The sequence below is a fragment of the Hippopotamus amphibius genome, chromosome 9 (genome assembly GCF_030028045.1).
Source record: "Hippopotamus amphibius kiboko isolate mHipAmp2 chromosome 9, mHipAmp2.hap2, whole genome shotgun sequence".
Classification (NCBI taxonomy): domain Eukaryota; kingdom Metazoa; phylum Chordata; class Mammalia; order Artiodactyla; family Hippopotamidae; genus Hippopotamus; species Hippopotamus amphibius.
In genome coordinates, this window is record NC_080194.1 from 32,143,532 (window position 1) to 32,163,681 (window position 20,150).

At 51.4% G+C, this 20,150-nt stretch overlaps 1 protein-coding gene across 3 annotated transcripts in view; it reads right to left on the bottom strand.

Moving 5' to 3' along the window:
• MICAL2 (microtubule associated monooxygenase, calponin and LIM domain containing 2) overlaps positions 1-20,150 on the bottom strand; it is a 231,070-nt gene that overhangs the window by 102,176 nt on the left and 108,744 nt on the right. For 2 of the 3 annotated variants that reach the window (XM_057695679.1, XM_057695678.1), the window contains exons 10-17: positions 20,014-20,129; positions 19,032-19,158; positions 18,292-18,382; positions 16,348-16,495; positions 15,087-15,286; positions 14,687-14,793; positions 6,505-6,573; positions 3,457-3,600 (exon numbers count right to left, since the gene is read on the bottom strand). In XM_057695679.1, the coding sequence (XP_057551662.1) occupies positions 3,457-3,600; positions 6,505-6,573; positions 14,687-14,793; positions 15,087-15,286; positions 16,348-16,495; positions 18,292-18,382; positions 19,032-19,158; positions 20,014-20,129 (1,002 nt within the window). Of the gene's footprint in view, positions 1-275; positions 378-620; positions 840-1,873; positions 1,997-3,456; positions 3,601-6,504; positions 6,574-14,686; positions 14,794-15,086; positions 15,287-16,347; positions 16,496-18,291; positions 18,383-19,031; positions 19,159-20,013; positions 20,130-20,150 lie in introns of all 3 variants that reach the window. The other variant, XM_057695680.1, reaches the window with a different exon arrangement.

Consider the following 20,150-nt stretch of genomic DNA (forward strand, 5'->3'; position numbering starts at 1 on the left):
GTACACACTTCTGTTCAGTAATGTTTTCCTGTGACCTGAGCCCGCTTTTCTGCCTTGGTTTTCCCTTTGTCGTGATTTATCTACTTATTTTGAAGCTTCTCATTTGGAGCTTTTTTAGATGCCAGCCAAATCCTTTGGTGACTTAAAAAGTGAATAGCTTTTCAGGCTCTAAAGGGAATAGGAAGGAAGAAATGAAGCTCCAGAGACTGACTCAAGTAAGCTCCCTGGATGTCCAACACCTGGGCTGCTGGGGGCTCTGAAAGACCGGCGTTTACCTGTGGGAAATCCCCGTGTCCAAACATGGAGGCGAGGTGAGCCGCCTTCTCCTTAATGTTCTTTTTGTGAAATTCCCTGTTGGCCAAGTCCTGAGCCCTTTTCTGTAGCCAAAGCAAGAAGGGAGAAAGTAAAAAGAGGGAGTGACAGAGGCTGTGAGGGTTTCCTCTGGGAGGGAGGCGGGGAGCTGCTAGGTGGGCTTGCGGCACTCAGCACACACGGCAGGACAGGAGACGGGGAGGAGCAGTCAGAGAAGGAACCCACCCTGGACAGGAGGAGGGAGCAGGGAAAGGAAGGCACCCCAGACAAGGGCAGGGAAGAGGCAGGGCAGAGAGCAAGGCTTTCACCTGGAGAACCTTTTCCTCCACTTGCTGCAGCCGCCGCAGCACCCCGGAGAGGGCCAGCGCTCCCTGGCAGGTGGGAGGCAGGCCGGCGGGGTTTTCTGGCCCACCCAGCTGCAGGTCCGACTTGGCTCTGGCTCTCCAGGGCCTGCTCGGGCACTCGCCGCCAGCAGACACTTGCTTTAGCTCTCGGAGCACGTGCCCCGTCACAACCACGGAGGGGAACTGGGGGAGAAGGAAAATCAAGCTTCCTTCCCGACTGCGGCCCTCCCATGGGCCAGCACCCCCCAGCACCGTGAGGAATCCCCTCGAGGACCAGGGACAAGGGCACTCCAGGTGCCACCTTGAGTCAGATTCCAAACTAACCTTGGGCGTTGACTTCCCACCACCTGCCTCAGAATCTCCTGACATCCTCCTTAACTATACCATCTTGTTATTAACAGCACCCCGGACCCACCAAGTCAGAGCCTGTACCACCCTGGCTCTCAAAGTCTGGGCCCAACCCCCAGATATTCGGGTTTAGTTGCTCTGGGGGTGGGTGCCAGAGATTGACATTTTTAATAAAGATCTCTGGGTGATTCGTACACACGGGGACATAAAATCACTGCAATATATCCACACTGACCTCCTTTGACCTCCACCCCCCAGAAGCAACAGAAGATTCCTAATGCCGACCCGGCACTTTTGAGTGCTGTGGTCAACAATAGTGATTCTGTTGATTCTGCTCAAATTCCAAACCCAGAGATGCTATCTGGAAAAAGCCTCAGCCCATGGCTCCTGGCTGCCTCCCTGCCCACTGGGCAGGTCCTCGTCTGCTCAGGCACCAGGGGAGGTCTCACCACATCCCAGTCTTACCCCTTCAATGGCATGTGGCCAACTGGCCACCTGAGTCCATTCCACCATCACTGCCACTTTTCCATTGATTTAGAAATCAGCCTACTCAAGAGGTCTGCAAATAAGCTACGTATCCCAGGGGCATCATACAAAATACCCTGTGTGGTGTGGTCTGTTTTTCCCCAAGTAAATAAAGCACTGAGAGCATGGTAGTTGGTCAGTCGACACCCCTAACTGCCAAGTATTTTCAGATGCTGAATACTTGGTTCTTACCTATAAGGGTGGTGACCTCAAGCTGTGTCTGCCTTCCCAGAGAATCTATAATCAGTCCTACATGGGGTGCAGAGAGAGCCACAGACCCCACCCCTCTGGATCAAAGTCCCCTGTGGCTTCACCAAGGCAGCATCCACTGGAAGGAGCCCTACCTGCCTTTTCAGAGTTGGTGATGGGCTGGGTGTGGGCTCCTCTGGCTTGGGACAGCAAGAGTTAACAGGAGGGTCAGAGGAAGAGCGCAGCACGGGCTTACCTATCCCTGAGACACGGTGCTCCTGGGAGGAGGAAGGTGAGTCCGAAAAAGCAGCCGCAGGAAATAGGAAGGAAAAGATGAGTGAGACTGAGACGCTTGGAGGGAGGAGAGGAGGAGAGGAGGAGAGGAGGAGAGGCAGGGAGAGAGAGTTTGCAGATGGTGAGTGGGCCCTGGGCTGAGCTCCGACAAGGTGGGCCCAGCCAGGAAACTCGAACCCTGACCCTCTGTCCGTAGAACAGCAAGTCCCGTGGTCCCCTCCTCTGGGACAACGTGTGAATCCCCAGGAGGCTATGCTTTTGGCTCAGACTGGGCAGCCACTGCCAGGGCCCATGCCAGGCCAGGGTGACTAGACCCAATGTCCTTCCTACCCAGTAGATGAAAGGGATGCTACAGTCCTTCTGAAGGAAGGGAGCCCTTATCAACCCCTGGGGACTGCAAGGGGCCAAGCCTCCAGAAGGGGCAGCGGAGAAAACAATTCAGCTACAAGTCTTAGGAACATGGCCCCCGTATAATAAAACCTGGCTTCCTGAGGAAGGTTGGTTTGTCCAGGAAGGGCATGGTCTACGTCAAGACTAGGAAGACGTCTGTGATTGCCTCTAAACCGAATTAACCAAGAGTTTGTCTTTCTCCTGAGAGGAGCCTGATTCTGTCATGTGACAGATGTTCTTCAAAGAAAAACTGAACCCCTGCCCTAAGTTACTGTAATGTGACAATGGAGTCCCAAAGGAATTCAGGGGAGCAAATGGAATTATGCAAGTGCAGACTCTGAGTCCAAGAGAAGTCAGCCAGGGTTGCAGTCTGACCCACAGCATCTCACCTCCTTCAGCCTCACATGGAACCTGGTCAGACACAACAGCCCTGCCAGCCTGACCCAAGGGAACAAGGAGTGGGGGGCACCAGGGGACACTCTGGAGGTTGGTCCCCATTCCTGTAGGCCCACGTGGAGCTAAGACCTGTGTCTCAGTTTCCCCTGGTTTGGACGGGTGTTCTCACCATGGACCGGGCACCCTGCAACTCTAAAGTTCCCTCCAGCTGCACCATCTCAAAGATGCCTGCAAACCAAGTCATGGTTGCAAAGCAAAACAAAATCAGGGAAAGGATTTCTTCTCCAGTGCAGAACAGGCATCAGCAAACCATGGTCCTCAGGCCAAATCTGGCTGGCTGACTGTTTCTGTAAATAAAGTTTTATTGGCACATGGCCATGTGCATTTGTTTACAGATTGTCCATGGCTGCTTTCACACTATAATGGCAGAGCTGAGTCATTGCAAGAGAGATCAGATGGTCCCCAAAGTTTAAAATATTTCCTATTCAGCCCCTTTTACAAAAGTCTGATTCCAGATCTAGAAGAAGCTCGAGTCTCCTTTTGTGCCAGGCCTGGCTGGCACACCAGAAACCCAGTACTAGCCTGACATTTCTGCTGGCTTCTCAGTGGGTTCTGGTCACCCGGAAGGCAGGGTCAGTGAACATTTGACAGGACTCACCTGCCTCAGGAGTGAGGGGTTCCGAGAGTTCTCCTCGAACTTGGCCAGCAGCTGACTTGCCATGGACTTGACTCTGTTCTGATTTCCACCTTCTTTACTGCCCTCTTGATTGGAGTCCAAGCTCTGGCTGGGAAAGGATGAAGGCTGCAAAGGCCAAATCGATGCATTGATTGCTGGTTCCAAATTCCAGATATCAGGGAGGGGGCCTGGGGGCTCACAACAGGGACAGTTGAAGAAGGACACACTCTGTGGCCTGAGGAAGTGAGGCAGAACCAGCAGGCGATGCCCACTGGAGACAGTGCTCACAGGTGGGACGTGTCTTCTCAAAGACGGGAACAGCTAGGCTTGGGAGCCAGCCAGTTAGTGTTTGAATTCTGACTCTTTCACCTTCCAGCCCAGTGATCTCGGCAACTTACTTAACTTCTCTGAAGTTTCCTCATCTGTAAAATGCGAGCAGTAACCCCCCTTCATGTGACTGTTGCAAAAATCAAACAATAAAATGATGGCAGAATAGTTTTCAAAATATATCATGTGGCTGACAAGAGGTGAAGGGAAGGGAGTGGGTGAAGGAAGTAAGGGGGATGTAAATGAGGCAAGGCACAGGCTCTGGGCTTCCCCTCTCTCCTCTGCACCCCACTCCCAATGGCAGCCAGTCCTGCTCTGTTGTTGCTATCTTTTTTTTTTTTAAAAAGGTTTGATTTTGAAATAATTTTAGATTGACAGCAAAGTTACGAAAATAGCACAGTTACTGCACACCCTAGACCCAGCTGCACGTAATGTTAACATCTGGAATAATCATGGCACTGTTATCAAAACTAAGAAATTAACACGGGCATGATGCCATTAACAGAACCACAGACTTGATTCCGATCGCACCAGTTTCCCACTAATGTCCTCTTAGGTTCCAGGACAGCATCCAGGATCCCACGTGGCATTTGGTCATCACGCCTCCTCAGCCTCCTCCCATCTGTAACGGTTTCTCCATCTTTCTCTGCTTTAATGTCCTTGACGATTCTGAAGCTCAGCTGTTTTGTACAAAGTCCCTCCCTCTGGGTTGGGCTGATGTTTGCTCACGATTAGACCAGAGTTAGGGATTTTGGAGAAGGATGTCATGGACGTGAAGGGCCCTTCTCATTGCTTTGTTTCGGGATACATGATATCGACACGACTTGTGACTGTTTAGATGTTGACCGTGACCATTTGGTTATGCTATTTTATACAATGGGATTCCATGTAAGGTTTTCTTAGCTCATCTGCTAAAAATAAAACTTTGAAAATGATCGGTGTCCAGTGAATGTCTGTTCCCCAGTACCACAGATCTCCCATCAGCCTCGGAAATACAAATGGCATTGTCATGTCAACAGGGTAGTCAATTTTCCCAAGGAGACAATGAATTTTCTGCACAGGAACAAATGTTCTCAAAACAAAGATATGTTCAGTTAGAAGAAATTCATGGGAAGAGGTACGCTATAGTCAATTGTTTTTTTGTTTGTTTTTTGTTTTCAAGATTCCCAAGCGTAGCAGCCTCGTGGGAAATCTTGTATGCACAGCCACGCTGAAGAGCTGGACAAGCACAAGCCAAAGAGTCACTCCCCACTTCACGGTGGGAACTGTAACTTTGCATAGCAATCCAGGCTTGAGTGTGTACAGGGCAAGTTTACTAGGCTGGTGACTGCTCGTACAGCCAAAGTAGGCCAGGACAGTAGGTCGTGCAGACCAGCCCTTTACAGATACCCATGTGTACATGGATCACTGGGGGTCTCCTTCAAAACCAGATTTGGATTCAATGGGTCTGGGGTGGGCCTCGAGAGTTTGCATTTCTAACCGGTTACCAGGTGATACTGGTGCCCTGGTTTGGGCCCACACTTTGAGCAGCAAGAATTTAGAAAGAATTATCGCTTGGTTAAATCTGACTTAAGCAAAAAAGCTGGCCCAGAAAACAGAGCCATTTCAGAAGGGGCAGGTGCAACCAGATTTCTTCCCACACTGTAACTCTTGTGCTGCCAGCAACAGAAACAGCAAAAACACCCCCTCAAATAAGGCACAGATGAAAGGCAGGAGAATACTTCCCCCTGGGACAAAATGTATCCAAGGGAAGCTTCTTGGGAGGAGGCGGGAGCAAATCACAGGCACTTAAGGCAGAACCCACACCCATAACTGGAGAATGGAATGTTTCTGGAACCCAGTTCATCAACCACGGCTTCATCCTCTCAACGGTCTCCCTGTTCACTGGCTTCTTGCTTACATCAGAGCCAAGAGCAACAGCTCTTCAACCATAAAAGATAAAAGAAGTTTTTTTCTAAGTCCTATAAATCAAGTGTGAATGTATCCTTCAAATTATCCCTCATGTGTCTATGTCATCATTTTGATATCAGCCAGTAAGCTAGCTAAAGCTGGTATCCTACAGTTCACAGTATCTAAGCTTGCTTTCGTGGGATTAGAATGGCTTTTTGGAAGAAGGTATATATCTCAGGTCTCTTTAAAGAGCTACGAGGGAAGCAAGAACTGATACTCTTTTTCTGACCAATTTTTTAGTAGCAGGAGAGACACTCATGCTTGGCTTTTGACAAAGTAGCCTGTAACTTCCTTCTTTCACCAGAAGGTGGTATTTATGGGTGCTGGGACATTTGCCTTAAAGACTAAAGGTACAGAAAAGACAAAAGGTAGAAACTAGGACCAGGAGAAAAGTGGGACTGCTGGTGCCTCTTTACTACTTGCTATTAGCAGTGATTATGTCTTGATTAACCTAGGTGCCAGAGTCCATGCTTGGCATGTTATACACATCCTCTTATTTAATCTTTAAAAACTCTGCAAAATGTCATCCATTTCAAATGCATCATCTGTGTTTTACAGACACGAGCCACACCCTCGTAGGGTGACATAGCTAGTGACCAGACCTGACTATTTTCCCATCAAGCTTGGAACCCAGTGGTTCATGAGAGAGGAAAGAAAGAAGGGCAGGGCGACTGCCACGGTCGGGCAGGCGGGCTGCGGCCACTGGCTGTCAGGAAACGGGCCTTTGTGTAAAGTGGTACTGAGCACACAAACCTCATCCAGGTTGTTGAAGCCTTTCCGCCTCCGCTTGTTCATATCATTCTCTTCGGTTCGGCTGTCCACCTGCGACGGCCAAGAAAGCATGGTGAGCTCAGGGCTGTCAAGGGCAGTGCTGCCGGCACTGGGGACCCAGCCCTGCCTGCAACAGCTGCCAGCCCGGGAAACAGGTGGGCAGAAATGACCCTGCACCGCGACAAATGCTCTCAGCTCTGTTCAGGCACAGCGGAGGGAGCCTTCCCCCACCTTGGGAGCCAGGCCTTCTGCCAGAAAGGGGTGGGAATACAGCCCCCCAAATCATGCCGAAGCATTCCAAAGCACAAAGAAGCCCCGTGACACGGGCAGGGATTGTCTCCTTGTCGATATCCTTGGACTCAGAGTGGTCACGCCTGGCCTGCTGATGCGGCCCTGCAGAGATCACCTCCTGTGAAGAGGTGCCACTGTCCCCTCGCTAGCAGGGATTCTCAGGGCTTAGATCAGCTGTCCAGGAATTTGATGTCAAATGACATCTGCCACTCATCCACTGTTGCTGCTACCGGTAAATGACATTGCGTTAACTTCAAAGTAGCATCAGATATGGCCTGAAAGCTATGGTGACCATACAGCCCAGTTTGCCCAGGACAGTTTGATTTACTGCTTTTTCTCCGGCATAATTATGGATTATGCCCCTTTCATTCTCAAAAGTATCCTGGTTGAGACAATAAATTGGACGGTTGTTCTGTTGATAACCCCTGATCGTCTACTTTCTGCTTCCCAAATCTGGACATTTAAATGCAAAGAACCCTGCTCTACCTCAGCCCATGCCATGACCCCTGCAAAGGCCACCCAAGGGCACACCTGTGGGTCTGGCTTGTCTCCTCAAGGGAAGGCGTGGGACTGCACAGGTTGAGCTGATGCTATGGACCGGGATGGGGCTGGAGGCTGGGTTTAGTGCCTCCCCCCGCACCCCGCTGGCTTAGCCTCTCCTTGACCCTGGGGTTAGACCTCCAGCTGGGACCTTCCCCAAATGGCCAGCCCACTGAGGAGTAAGGAGCCGTCCCCACCGACTACGCATCCCTCCCTGTGGGAGCCTCCGACACCCTCAGTGGGGCCCTCCAGAGCAGGGCCAGGTTAAATCCCAGCCTTCGTTCCACACTGGATGCAGCTGAAAGGGCTGCAGGCCACCCTCTTCTCTCAAACCCAGGCATGCAGCCCAGTCTGCCCCGTACTTCCTCCCCTTGCCTCATCACAGAGGATGCTCTTCCTCCTGGTTGTTCTAAATCAACAGCAATGGTCAGAGTCCCCAGCACACGGCCTAGTGTGTACTCAACTTCCTTCCACAGGCAAGCACCTGCTCCCCTGCTCTTAACTCCCCATCACCCCTGCCCCTCCTCCTATTCACCGGCTCCTTAAAAAATTATTTTTAAGACAAAATTAAGCACAGTTTAGGCACTGATATTTGTTCAGAAATGTGACCCTTCCCTTACGCAGGTAGTACAGAACAACAGATCCAAGGGCCTCGCCTTCCCGTCAGTATTTTCCTCAGGTTCTAATAAATCATCATTCTGTGAATGGAAATGATTTCAACCCAAATGTCTGGGCAGACACCAAGAGAAACAGATGACCTTATTTACAACATCGGGCCCTGCAGGCGCAGGCTGTCTGCGCGCCGGCTCCAAGGCCCGTGCGTGCTGCGCTGGCCTGTAGGCGAGCCTGTGAAAGTACAGGATGTTCTCCTGACAAGAACACTTCATGCATCATCTTAAGGTTTCCCGTTGTTCTTCTTGTTTCCACCTTAAATGAGGACTCGGCTTTTCCCTCAGAGAGCAACACATCTTACTCTCTTGCCTTCAGCAGCCCTGGCTGTACCTGGTCCAACAATCAGAGCCTGCATGGATCCAAACCCAGTATGTTAGCCACAGGCTCACAGAAAACACTCCTGGGGGGATGGTACCCAGGAGCAGCACCTAAGAAGACCCCTAAGTTCTTCAGGGGGAAGAAAGGAAGCGGGTGGGGCAACCTCAGCTCCTCTGCTTCAGCCTGACCCACAGGACAATAAAACACATTCTACACGGAAAGGCTAGCGACACGCACACCCAGAGGGGCTCTGGTCTTCCTTACGCATTTATCACGGAAGCACTGACTTTCAACTCAGAGCTCGGTTAAAACAAAAAGCTTGAGAAAACACACACCTAGAGATTTATCTGATTTTTTCTCATCTGTATATCTCTATCTGGAAGCCAAGAATGCCTCTGTATCCCCATCTCCTTGAACTCTATTTTGCGCTATAGAGAACTGGGGTACAGGGAGGAAGAAAATACTCATTGTGCCCAGAGAGAGCATGAGAATAAACAAATAACTCACTTCCTTTTCCTATTAACTCTTCCTGCCCTTTCACCCTAAGATGCTTTTTTATCACGGTTTCCCAATGATTTGAAAGATTCTACATCCTAAGAGGCATTTATTAAACTACTGGGTGTTAAAAAAAAAAACCAGACATATACCTACCAGTCTCATCATTTATTTGGTCAGCACAAGATAATCATGTTCCTGCACTGCCTGATTTAAGGTGATTTCAGCCCCAAACAAATCAGCTTTCTATTTAGTTAGCTGGTACAGCCCAACCCTGGAGAAACTCAGATCAGAGTAGGGCACCCACCGCAATATTTAGAAAGACGGCCAGTGACACTGGCAAGAGAGCTCTTCCCTTCAGCGGCAGACGGAGCAGCACGGAGCCATGGGTTCGAGTTCTGACATGAATTGCTTCCCAGCTAAGTGACCTTAGGAAAATCACTGAACTTTTCTGACTTTAGTCTCCCCACCTCTAAGAGCCTATACTATCTAGGTCCTAAGTGAGTTATTGCCAGGATGAATGAAATCATGTGTGTAAGACACCTCTTCTGCTAGGAAGTGCTATGTAAATGTCAGCCATTTTAAGTGCGGTTAGTGCTATTCACAGAATTAGAAAATCTGAATTCTAGTTCTGGCATTGACATCCACCACCTGTATGCCATCCCATTATAATCTCCCTAAGACCAAGTTTCCCGATCTCTAAAACTAGGATGAAAATATGTCTCCTGCCTTCCTCAAAAGGTAACAAGAGGAGCAAATACGCTATGACACTGCTGTGCAGACCGCAAAATTCCATCACGGCAATGGTACAGAAGCCAGGGGTCGACCCAACTAGTTTTACCCTTTTCAGAAAACAAGCATCTTCGTTTAGTCACTGCGGGAGGGGGACCATCATTTACAGAGCCCCTTCCACGTACCAGAGAAGGAGCTCAGACCTGCAGCTCACATTTGTTCCATGCTGTCTTCGCAGCAATGCAATGTTTGTGTTATTACAATCATTGTGCAGACAAGGAAAGGGACTTTGAGAGGTTTGAACATGTGCTGAATCCCCAGCAGACCCAAATACGTATTTGTCGGCCTGGCTTCAGGGTGCATCCCCATTCTATAAATCAGCGCAGAATCCCAGGCTGCGGTTACACAGAGGACAGGAGAGCGATCACCCTCAGATGCGACCGGCAGACCACAGGTGCCTGGGGCGGGGAGTGCGTGGGCACGTTGCGTAAGCCCTGCACTGGCCAAGCCGGGTAGCATCAGGACCCAGGGCTCTTGCCTCCCTAAGCTGTCTTCAAGTCTCTGAAGACTCGTACTGAGAAGTACAAGAAACCTAGTGGGAGTTTTGGCTGCTAGGTGGGTGGTTCTGGGAAAACAGCTGGAGAAGGGGAGTGAGAGGAACTTAGGAAGTTGCACTGGAAGGTCAGCTCCCTCCGGCAGGGACCTTGGCCGTCTGGTTCACTGCTCTGCCCCCAGCACTGAGAACTCGGCATAATACGGGGACTCAGTAAACCTGCATTGAATGATTGGGTAAATGGAGGAGGCACTTTCTTACATAATGGCCCCTGGATCTTTAGAAAGTGTCTGCGCAGGAAGCTCAAGGAAAGAGCTGGGAGGGGGACCCCCAGCTCAGGCTGGACACTGATCCAAGTCATGCTTTGTGAACAGCACTCCACCAGAGACCAGCGCTAGAGGAGGACCAGGGTCAGAACCAGCCAGCCGAGCAGGATAAAACCTGGGGCCACCGACCTGGCCCCTAGGATGGGCTTTCCAGAGACAAATGACAACTTCCGTGTTGTGTTGTCCCTCAAGGAATGGGTTCAGAATGGGGAAACCAAAGATGAGACTATCAACTATGTATGTAATATAATATATGTCACGACTGATGTGGCCATAAATCCAGGCATTACCCACGTGTGGTAAGACAAGGAGAGCACAGACAGGTAGTGTGTGTGTGTGTGTGTGTGTGTGTGTGTGTGTGTGTGTGTGTGTGTACACACCCACAGGAGGACAGAAACCACATATGTGTGTTCAGATGTCACCTGCGAGCATGGTGATAAGAGCGCTGGAGTCTGCAGGAACTGTCCCAGGCCACGAGGCTTCTAGATGCTGACCAGGACAGAGGCAGATCTGCAGAAGCAGACCAAGGGCTTTTTAAGACAAAAACAGAATCCCCAAGCTCTTCTCCTTCTCCCCAGACACAGGTCATCCAGTCTTCAGAGATAACCAACCCAAGTAAGTTACCATTCACCAGAGACACAACGCTCTTGGCATGGGATGGGAAAATCATTCTCTCTAAAATAAACAAGTTCCTGGATGGAGGAAAAGCCTTCCATTTTGCCCAAAGTTGTTATCTTTTGCTGAAATTTGGACATGATCAGGAAAATAAGATTAGGGAGCAAATAAGAATTTAACACCAACATCGAAAACCAGGAGGGAGAGAGAGTGTTAAGACTGGCTCAGGAGAGAAACAACAAGCCCTCTTCAGATTAAGACACCACAGGTGAACAAACATGGGCCACTCACTCCCCTGTATCGAGATGCTCCTCTGACGTCAGTGAGGGGCAGGGACGGGCAGGGAAGGAAGGGGGAAGGGGGAGAGGTTGAATATAGATGCACCTACATGCACAGATCGTGTGCGTGTGTGTGAGTGCACGCGTGCACGCACTCTGGTGTAGAAAATCACCCAAGCACGGTCTAGCCTGCATCTCCAGTCCGTAGGGGCACGTGAACCAGGGCAGTGAAAACTGCATGTCTAATTGCCCTGACATCTTCTGGGTGTAACTGCAGGGAAGCCCCATGTGTGTGTGCAGTTTTTAGTCTCCTGTGCAGACCTCCACCGTGCATATCCAGGGGCAACCTGGAGTGGACTCAGTACTCACGGCTTGTGAGACACGTTGAGACCGAAGAGCACTGCAAATAGATTTCTCCAAACCATAAAAGGATCCAGATATAGGAAGAAGACACATGGTAGAAAGGGGAGAAGGTGCTTTGCACGTGGTCTGGCCATTGCGCTGGCATTGAGTGGCTGACAGTATATGCTGGGGTGTTTTAGCACCAGGGCAGAATGTGACCCAGTGGCCTTGCAAACCTACCAACCCCGCCAGAGGAAGCATTCAATCAGTTAGAGGAGAAAGGGTGGGACAACTAATACCCACACCAGGCACTTACTTCGATGACCTAACCTCTCTACCTACCCAAGAAGTGAGGCAAACTTTCGGCATTCAATGGGGCCATGGGAGGGAACCAGATCTGTGGATCTTAACCGCTCTCAAGATGGGCAGCCACGGAGCACACCCTGGAGGAGCCTGGGCTGGGCAGAACCCACGCACCCCCACCGCACTTGCTAGCGGAGCCAGGGCCAAGGGCCTGGAGGGCCTGGCTGCCGGCTGACTTCTCACCAGTCCCACCTCCTGAGCCAGAGCTGGCCAGGCTGTTTCAATGCGGTCACTCTGTAAACAGAGGTGTGGTGAGCGAGAGGTTTAAACATGCCTCTCCAGTTCCCAGCTGCGGGCTAAGTGGTGGGAGAAGGTGGGTGAACGGAGAGCAGCAGTAAATGTTTGGCTCAGAGAGCTTCCAGAAAGGCCACCCTGGCTTGCCTGGGACGGAGGAGCCCAAAGCAGGGCTCCTCGGTCATCAGAGGAATGGCGGCTGGCATGGGGCAAGTTGACACCTGGGCTCCAGAAAATGGCTTTTGCTCCGCGTGACCTACAGTGGCTTACAGCACCTCCCACAGAACCTCTAAGTGGGGCAGCTCGGGGAACAGCGGGGCACAGGGCAGTGGGGTGCAGCTCAGCCTTTCAGCTGCTCTGCTTACACCCAAGCTGAGCTGCACGCCCTCGTTCCCCAGCCTGTCCCTTCCTATAAGACAGGGCGTGCAGAGCACGAAGTATCCCGGCTCCTGGCGTCAGCACTGCCACGGCTACATTCCAGAGAGCACAGCCCTCGGTGGAAAAAGTGACCACTGATCACACAGCCCAGGGAAAGAAAGGAGGCCATGGGGCCCCAGCCCCACCCTGGGCGGAGGGACCGGCAGGACAAGGCATGAGTGGCCAGTGGTTAAGAGCCTGTCGGCAACCCAGAGACACTGAGATGCACACAGAGGCCTGCAGCGCTCTGCCGAGTGAGGGGAAGGAAGGCAAGCTCCGTGCGAGCCCCTGCAGCCTGACATCTCTGGGCCTCCACTTTTTATCTGTAAAATGAGCACATCAAGCAAGACAACTTGTAGTATACCTTCCATGGAGATGCCATCATTCATATAACATGGTAATTTCTCATTAGGCCTGTGGTTTCCAAACTGTGTGCCAAGGCACCCCATGGCACCCTAGTGAACTCAGAGAGGAGCCGCAGGATAGTTTAGCTTTTCTAAGGAAGCATGGTGATGCCTGTCACACACCTTGCAGAATACCCCTACCAAGTTGTTTGGATGTAACTATAATACTTAACAAATGAAACTTTTAGGTATTTCTTTTGATCTGGGAGCAGTGTGAAAAAAATTACTAACACACTAAAGGTGCTATAAGTTGGAAAAATTTGGGAACCTCTTCATTAGGTTTGGAGCCCCTCAAAGGCAAGGTCCATATATGACTCATCTCTGTATCTCTGCTCCCCTCATCAAAAACAAACAAGACGGACTTCATAAGTGGCGCAGTGGTGAAGAATCTGCCTGCCAATGCAGGGGACACGGGTTCGAGCCCTGCTCTGGGAAGATTCCACATGCCACGGAGCAACTAAGCCCATGCGCCACAACTATTGAGCATGTGCTCTAGAGCCCGTGAGCCACAACTGTTGAGCCCATGTGCCACAACTGTTGCAGCCTATGTGCCTAGGGCCCGTGCTCCACAACAAGAGAAGCCACTACAATGAGGAGCCTGCGCACCACAAGGAAGAGTAGCCCCCACTCACAGCACCTAGAGAAAGTCCGTGTGCAGCAACGAAGACCCAATGCAGCCAATAAATAAATAAAATAAATAAGTAAATTTACTAAAAAAAATTAAAAAAAAAAAACCAAAAAAACCCCAAAAACAAACAAGACATTCAGGCTTAAAGTTGGCATGAATAGGGCCCAATAAACATTTGTTGAATGAATGATTGTAAAAAAATGAATGGAACAGAATGTGTAAATGTAGCCTCATCCTTCACCTCTGCTACTAAATGGCCATCCTGTTCCTGATCTAAATTGCTCAACAAAGTGATATATTGTCTCCTCCTCCCTGCTTAGGAGGCAGAGCTAATCTGATTTACTTTTTAAAAATTTATTTATTTATTTATTTATTTATTTTATTGGCTGTGTTGGGTCTTCGTTGCTGCACACGGGCTTTCTCTAGTTGTGGCGAGTGGGGGCTACTCTTCCTTGTGGTGCGCGGGCTTCTCATTGCGGTGGCCTCTCTTGTTGCAGAGCACAGGCTCCAGGTGCGTGGGCTTCAGTAGTTGTGGCACATGGGCTCAATAGTTGTGGCTCATGGGCTCTAGAGCACAGGCTCAACAGTTGTGGCGCACAGGCTTAGTTGCCCTGTGGCATGTGGTATCTTCCTGGGGCAGGGATTGAACCCGTGTCCCCTGCATTGGCAGGCAGATTCTCACCCACTGCGCCACCTAGGAAGTCCTGATTTACTTTTAAAAATACTCACCAGCATGTCCTCTTTGTTCTCTATCCTGCCCTTCCTAAAACCATGCTCAAGGCACTGAAGATGGCTACATGGTGCAGGCGGACCTTGACTGAATTCTACTCCTGTCTTCCCTGAGGGCTCGATCTGTGTAATGTATCAGCATAAACAGACCCAGCACAGGGCATTTCTCTTCCCCTCATCCCATGCACGTGTAAGAAGAAATTAAACAAACCCAGGCTGGAACTTACTCGTGGAGTCCTTTTCCTTGGAAAGGTGAGGTTGAGATAGTTATGAGAAATGGACGATTTGGCCAAGCCGAGGTCAGCATTCTCTCCGTAGTTTTTGCGCCAGGAATCTGTTAGGAAATAAAAGTAAGGCTGAGATCTGGATCCTGCCACTGCTCCCCCATAGCTCAGGCGGTGTCACTGAGACAAGGTCTCTCCAAAATAGTTCCCTCACCCCCAACTGAAGCTGTTGGTGGCCTGCAGAGGGGGCTGGTGCCACTCTGTCAGTGACCTCCCGGTGACAAGGGCAGTCACAGACCAGCCCCATGTGGCACCTGCCACACAGGACCTACGTACACACACGGGGTCCACCCGTGTTTAGGCTCAGGGGCTGGCAAAGCCTCATCCGAAAGCAGTTCCTTACCCACAGGCCTCAGCGGGGTGCCTCGGAAGAGCTCGTAGAACTTGGAGAGGTACATGACCATGTTGAGCTTGTCGGGCCCCTGGGCTGACGCCATCTCTTTGCCCGTGGTCACCGGGGGGATGCCAAACTCACGCTCGGCCACGTCAAAGGCCAGCTGGTTGTTCTCCACGGCATCATCTTCGTTCAAAGAGTCAAAGTTGCTGGAGAATCAGAACAAGGTGAAGTTTAGGGAGAGGATGCACAGGGATGAAAAGCTGAGCAAACTTAGCTACAAGGAGCACTGCAGGTGACACTGCCCCTACTCCAATCCCTCCACCTCACCACCCAACCCTCGGGGGCCTCAGCTGGAAGACGCTAACCCTCTCCCCACTCAGGGTGGGACCGAATCAGATCTGGGCTATGAGGATGTCATTTGCTGCCTGGGGTGAAAAAAATCAGAAAATGATTAGAAAATTTATGAACTACTTTACTTTTAAACAGTTCCCACGCGTTCTTTTCCTTTTAATTACAGAAGTAATATGGGCTTCTTGTAAATAAAAGAATCAAGTTATATATAATATATAAAGTAACAAGTGAGAGCCTCATCCCCTCCTCAAGGCAACCTCACTTCCTAAAGGTACCAATTGATAACCTTTACTAGGTTTCCATCCAGCCTTCTGACGAATTTGTTCATGGGTGTGAAGTTACCCTGCAGCTGATGCGAACACAACACAACAGGTGTATTGTGCTTTCCACATCACAGAGCATTTCCACAAACATAATCCAAGCTTCCTAATGACCCCGCCATTATCCCCAATTTACAGATGAAGATGCAAACTCAGAGAAGACAAGAGGCTTGCCCAACAGCATACAGCTAACAGATCTGGGTCTATTTCTGATTCTTTTGGCTGCAAAACCTTCAAACTGGTTCCCAGAAGTAAGTCTTGCCCATACGTCCTCTCCTGAGGGTAGAGCTCCAAGGTGTGGACACTCAAATTTCCCAGATGAAGGGGGTTTGGGGTATGGGCGCAATCCACCGCTGAGCCAAGCTCTTCTGCTCCTCACACAGGAGGAACACAGCCCAGACAAGCTGCTGGCAGAATAATCAGTGCAAAGGGAAAAGAACAGACTGAAGGAAAAAATTCAAACTGAAAGTATGCAAAGAGAAATACAGAACTAAGTCCCGAAGAGTCTGCATTTAGAACAGCCCTGGTCTCCCTTGTCTCCAGAGTCCCCTTGAGCTGGGAGGGGCTCGCCAGGTCCCGCTGGGCCCCAGACTCACATCAGCTCAGGCCGGAAGCGGTGGATGATGGCACACAAGGCCAGGCCACTCTGCCAGGATGTGGTCAGGTCGGTGACACGGACACGCTGGTAGCCCTCGGTCTGCTGCTGGCACCAGGTTAAGAGCTTGCTGGGCCGGATGTCTGACTCTGCAGCAAGAGGGGACAGACAGCGGTGAAGCTCTCTGTGGAAATCTCAGCAGTTCCCCTGGGGAGCCCCTCTGTCTGCCACCATGGAGGGGGGACCGGGAGGAACAGCACTGAGGCAAGGGGCTGTGGGCACGGGTGCAGCCCCCCGAGAGGGCCCTGTCGAGAGCATGCAGGAGGGCAGGATGCTGGGACAGGAAGCATGCTCTCCTGCAGTAAAGAGTCCCTAAGACCCCCTCTGGCCAGGTCCCGGTTGGAGGCTAGGAACATAGAGGTGAGTTTGAAATGGACTCTGCTAACAATATGCTTACCCTGTGGGAAGACCAGACACGGAAGTAAGTGACAATGACGGAGAAACCCGATGCCGGGGAGCACGTGAGTGGGTTTGCCAGAGTCTGCCAGGGCAGGGGAACTCGCTAAAGAGTCACGGAGGAGGTGCATTTGAGCTACTGCTTTTTTTCCCCCTAAATATTTATTTATTTGGCTACGTCGGGTCTTCGTTGCGGCACGCAGGATCTTTCATTGCGGTGTGCAGGCTCTTTGTTGCGGTGCGTGGGCTGCTTTAGTTGTGGTGCTCAGGCTCCACAACGCGTGGGCTCAATAGTTGCAGTTCACAGGGTCTCTAGTTGTGGCACACGGGCTTAGTTGCCCCGTGGTACGTGGGATTTTAGTTCCTTGACCAGAGATTGAAACTGTGTCCCCTGCATTGGAAAGCAGATTCTTAAGCACTGGCCCACCAGGGAAGTCCCTGAGCTGCTTCTGGAAGAGTGTCTAGGAGGGCTTCCCAGGTGGTGCAATGGTTAAGAATCTGCCTGCCAATGCAGGGGACACGGGTTCAATCCCTAGGCCGGGAAGATCCCACATGCGGTGGAGCAATTAAGCCCGTGCACCACAACTACTGAGCCTGTGCTCTAGAGCCCATGAGCCACAACTATTGAGCCCGTGTGCCACAACTACTGAAGCCTGCACACCTAGAGCCTGTGCTCCGCATTGAGAAGCCACCACAATGAGAAGCCTTCATACCTCAATGAGTAGGTCCCACTCGCCACAACTAGAGAAAGCCCACGCAGCAACAAAGACCCAATGCAGCAAATAAATAAATAAAATGAATAAAAAAAAATTTAGAAGAGTGTCTAGGACAGAAAGAGATCTCCGGGAAAACAAAAAGGACTATGCTGTGGCAGAGAATCTAGAAAAACCTGCTGTTCTGTGAAATGGTTTATTAAGGCCAGCAGCAGCGGGCGTGTGAGTGTGAAGGGCAGGGAGGAGTGGCTGGTTTGCCCAGCGGAGGGCAGGACACAAGCTCTGGGCAGGCAGCGGAAGCCTGGTGTGTCTTTAAGCAGGATGGTGACCTGAGCACAGCTGGGTGGACGCTGGGAATTTAGTCATTTAATCATCCCTTCCCTCCACACTGAGCACCAGCCTTGTGTCCCGTGCTGCACCAGGCCCTGGAAGACCAGGAGAAGAGGGAAGCACATGGAGCTTGTCATCTAGCTGGGGAGACAAAGACTCCTCGTACTGGAAACAACAGGAAAAGAAAAGCGAGTCCCAGGGGAGTCATTCCAGGTCACTTTCACGTGCCAAGTGCTTGCCTCTAATCCACACAGTGATCCCATGGTGGGTATCATCCTTGTCCCAGTTTTACAGATGAGGAAACTGAAGTGCAGAGAGGAGAGGCACCTGGCCAAGGTCTTGCAGGTCACTGGATCAGAGCGAGGCTGGCTTGCAGGGCCTGTGCCCCACTGGCCACCCAGCAGACCTCCTCCCTGCAAAGCTGGGGTCCCAGCAGGGCCACTTACCCCGCCTGGAGAGGCCAACAGATCTCCTCACTGAGCCCAGCCTCTCGAGAGGGCACTGGTGCAGCTCCTTAGTGATGTACAAATGCTTCACCTAGGAGCGAGAGAGGACACACAACTGTCTGCCAGTTTCTGCCCAAATCCTAGTCGATGCAAGGCCTCTGAACCCACCCCACCCTCTTGTCAACATTGGCCGCCCTTTCCTTCTCTCGCTGGAAGGCATGACCCTGGGCAAGGGAACCAGCAACTTGAGACAGAGCTGTGGATCTGTCATCCACCCAAGTGTAGGGAAACTCAAGTATGAATATATGTAACTGGCTGATTTTTTAAATTCACACCACTCTTTGTGCTATTGACTGAAGAGGCCGGAGCTTGTGTGACTCGAAGTCGGTGGGAGAAAAAACAGACTCTAGGACCTCAGACGGAAAGAACTTGATATTTGATCACGGAGATTATTTGAGAGAGGTATGCTCAGCAATGCATACGCTCAGTGACAGATAAACATACGTAAATACATGCACATAGGTGGACATACACTTACGTGTGTTCTAGTTCCTTCCTGGAGGCTAGAGAGATGCTGACTCTACTTTACTCTGTGGCTTTTCTAGAGAGAGGAATTGGCCCTACCTTAGGGTCAAGAGGCATTGGTGGCCTGGGTCCCAGGGATATGCCAAGATTTTAGGTGACCCCCCGCCCCCCCTTAGTGCATGGTGACCCAGGCAGGACTCCAGGGGAGGCCTTACCTGGTGGGGCCTGACACAGTTTGAGTTGAGGTTTGGGTACCGCGTCCCCGGGTCCAACGTGTACTGCTCAAAGTTCTTGTTGATGTTCTCTGGGGTTGTTTGAGGTAACAGCCGGTAAAGACTTTCTCTGGAGGGAGGCAGAGCAGGGGGGTCAAGGATTGCTCTTGTAGCCTTGGGCTTTTGTCTCCACCCCTCCTCTCCACCCTGCTTCCCCTGCTCTCAAGAGCTCTTAGATCTGTGTTTGCATAACCCTTCCTAGCTATGCCTGGCCCTCCTGATTCTGGAGATCTGCAAAGTGGGGGAGGGTCGACAAGGCCAAGAGGAAGCAGGAGGGAGCCTGGGAGGCGGTGATGCTGGCCTCTTCCCCTGGGCAGAGGGCAGGGACTTAGCTGGCAGCCCAGCAACCTGTGGCTTTGCGATAAAAACCACTCAGCCACGCTGCCTCCTGTGGCTGGTCTCCCATGACCACAGGTCTCCACACCCAAGACCAGCAGGGGCCTGTTCCCACCCGCCAGCCCTGACTTCTCCCAATCCACCAGCTGTCACAGCCACGTGGCCAGCAGCAGGGGTCCGGGAGGAAGCCCAGGATCTCAGATCTCAACAGCGGAAGAGGCCTGGGAGGTCAGAGCACCCAGGCCCCAACAGAGTGGGACTCAGCGCTGCAATGGAAGCTTCCCCTAAACCTCTTCTGGCTCCTCAGTGCCTTAGTAGTGCTGAGAATCCCAACTTCAGGGCTGCTCTGGATGAAGATTTCTTTTTGGCCTCCAGGGCTTGAAGGCCTGGCCCCCAGGGAAAGTCACTGAGGGAGGTAGATCATGACAGAGAACATTTCCTCGGGGACCCCAATGAGCAAATCAGGCCACAGGTGGGAAGGCACATGGGACAGGGCAGAGGCTCCAGATTCATCCATCCCCACTCCCTCTCCCGCTTGAGTTTTGACCTGGTCCTGCCTCCAGCTGAGGGTCCTGCTGTCAATATTCACCTTTCAGCCAGCAGCTCCAGGGGAGGAATCCCTTGGTCCCAGCTCTTCACCATCCACGCCGTGTCGAAGGCTGCCAGGAAGCCACGGGCACACCCTGTGCCCATGGGCCAGAATGGCTGCAAAGGACACACACAAAT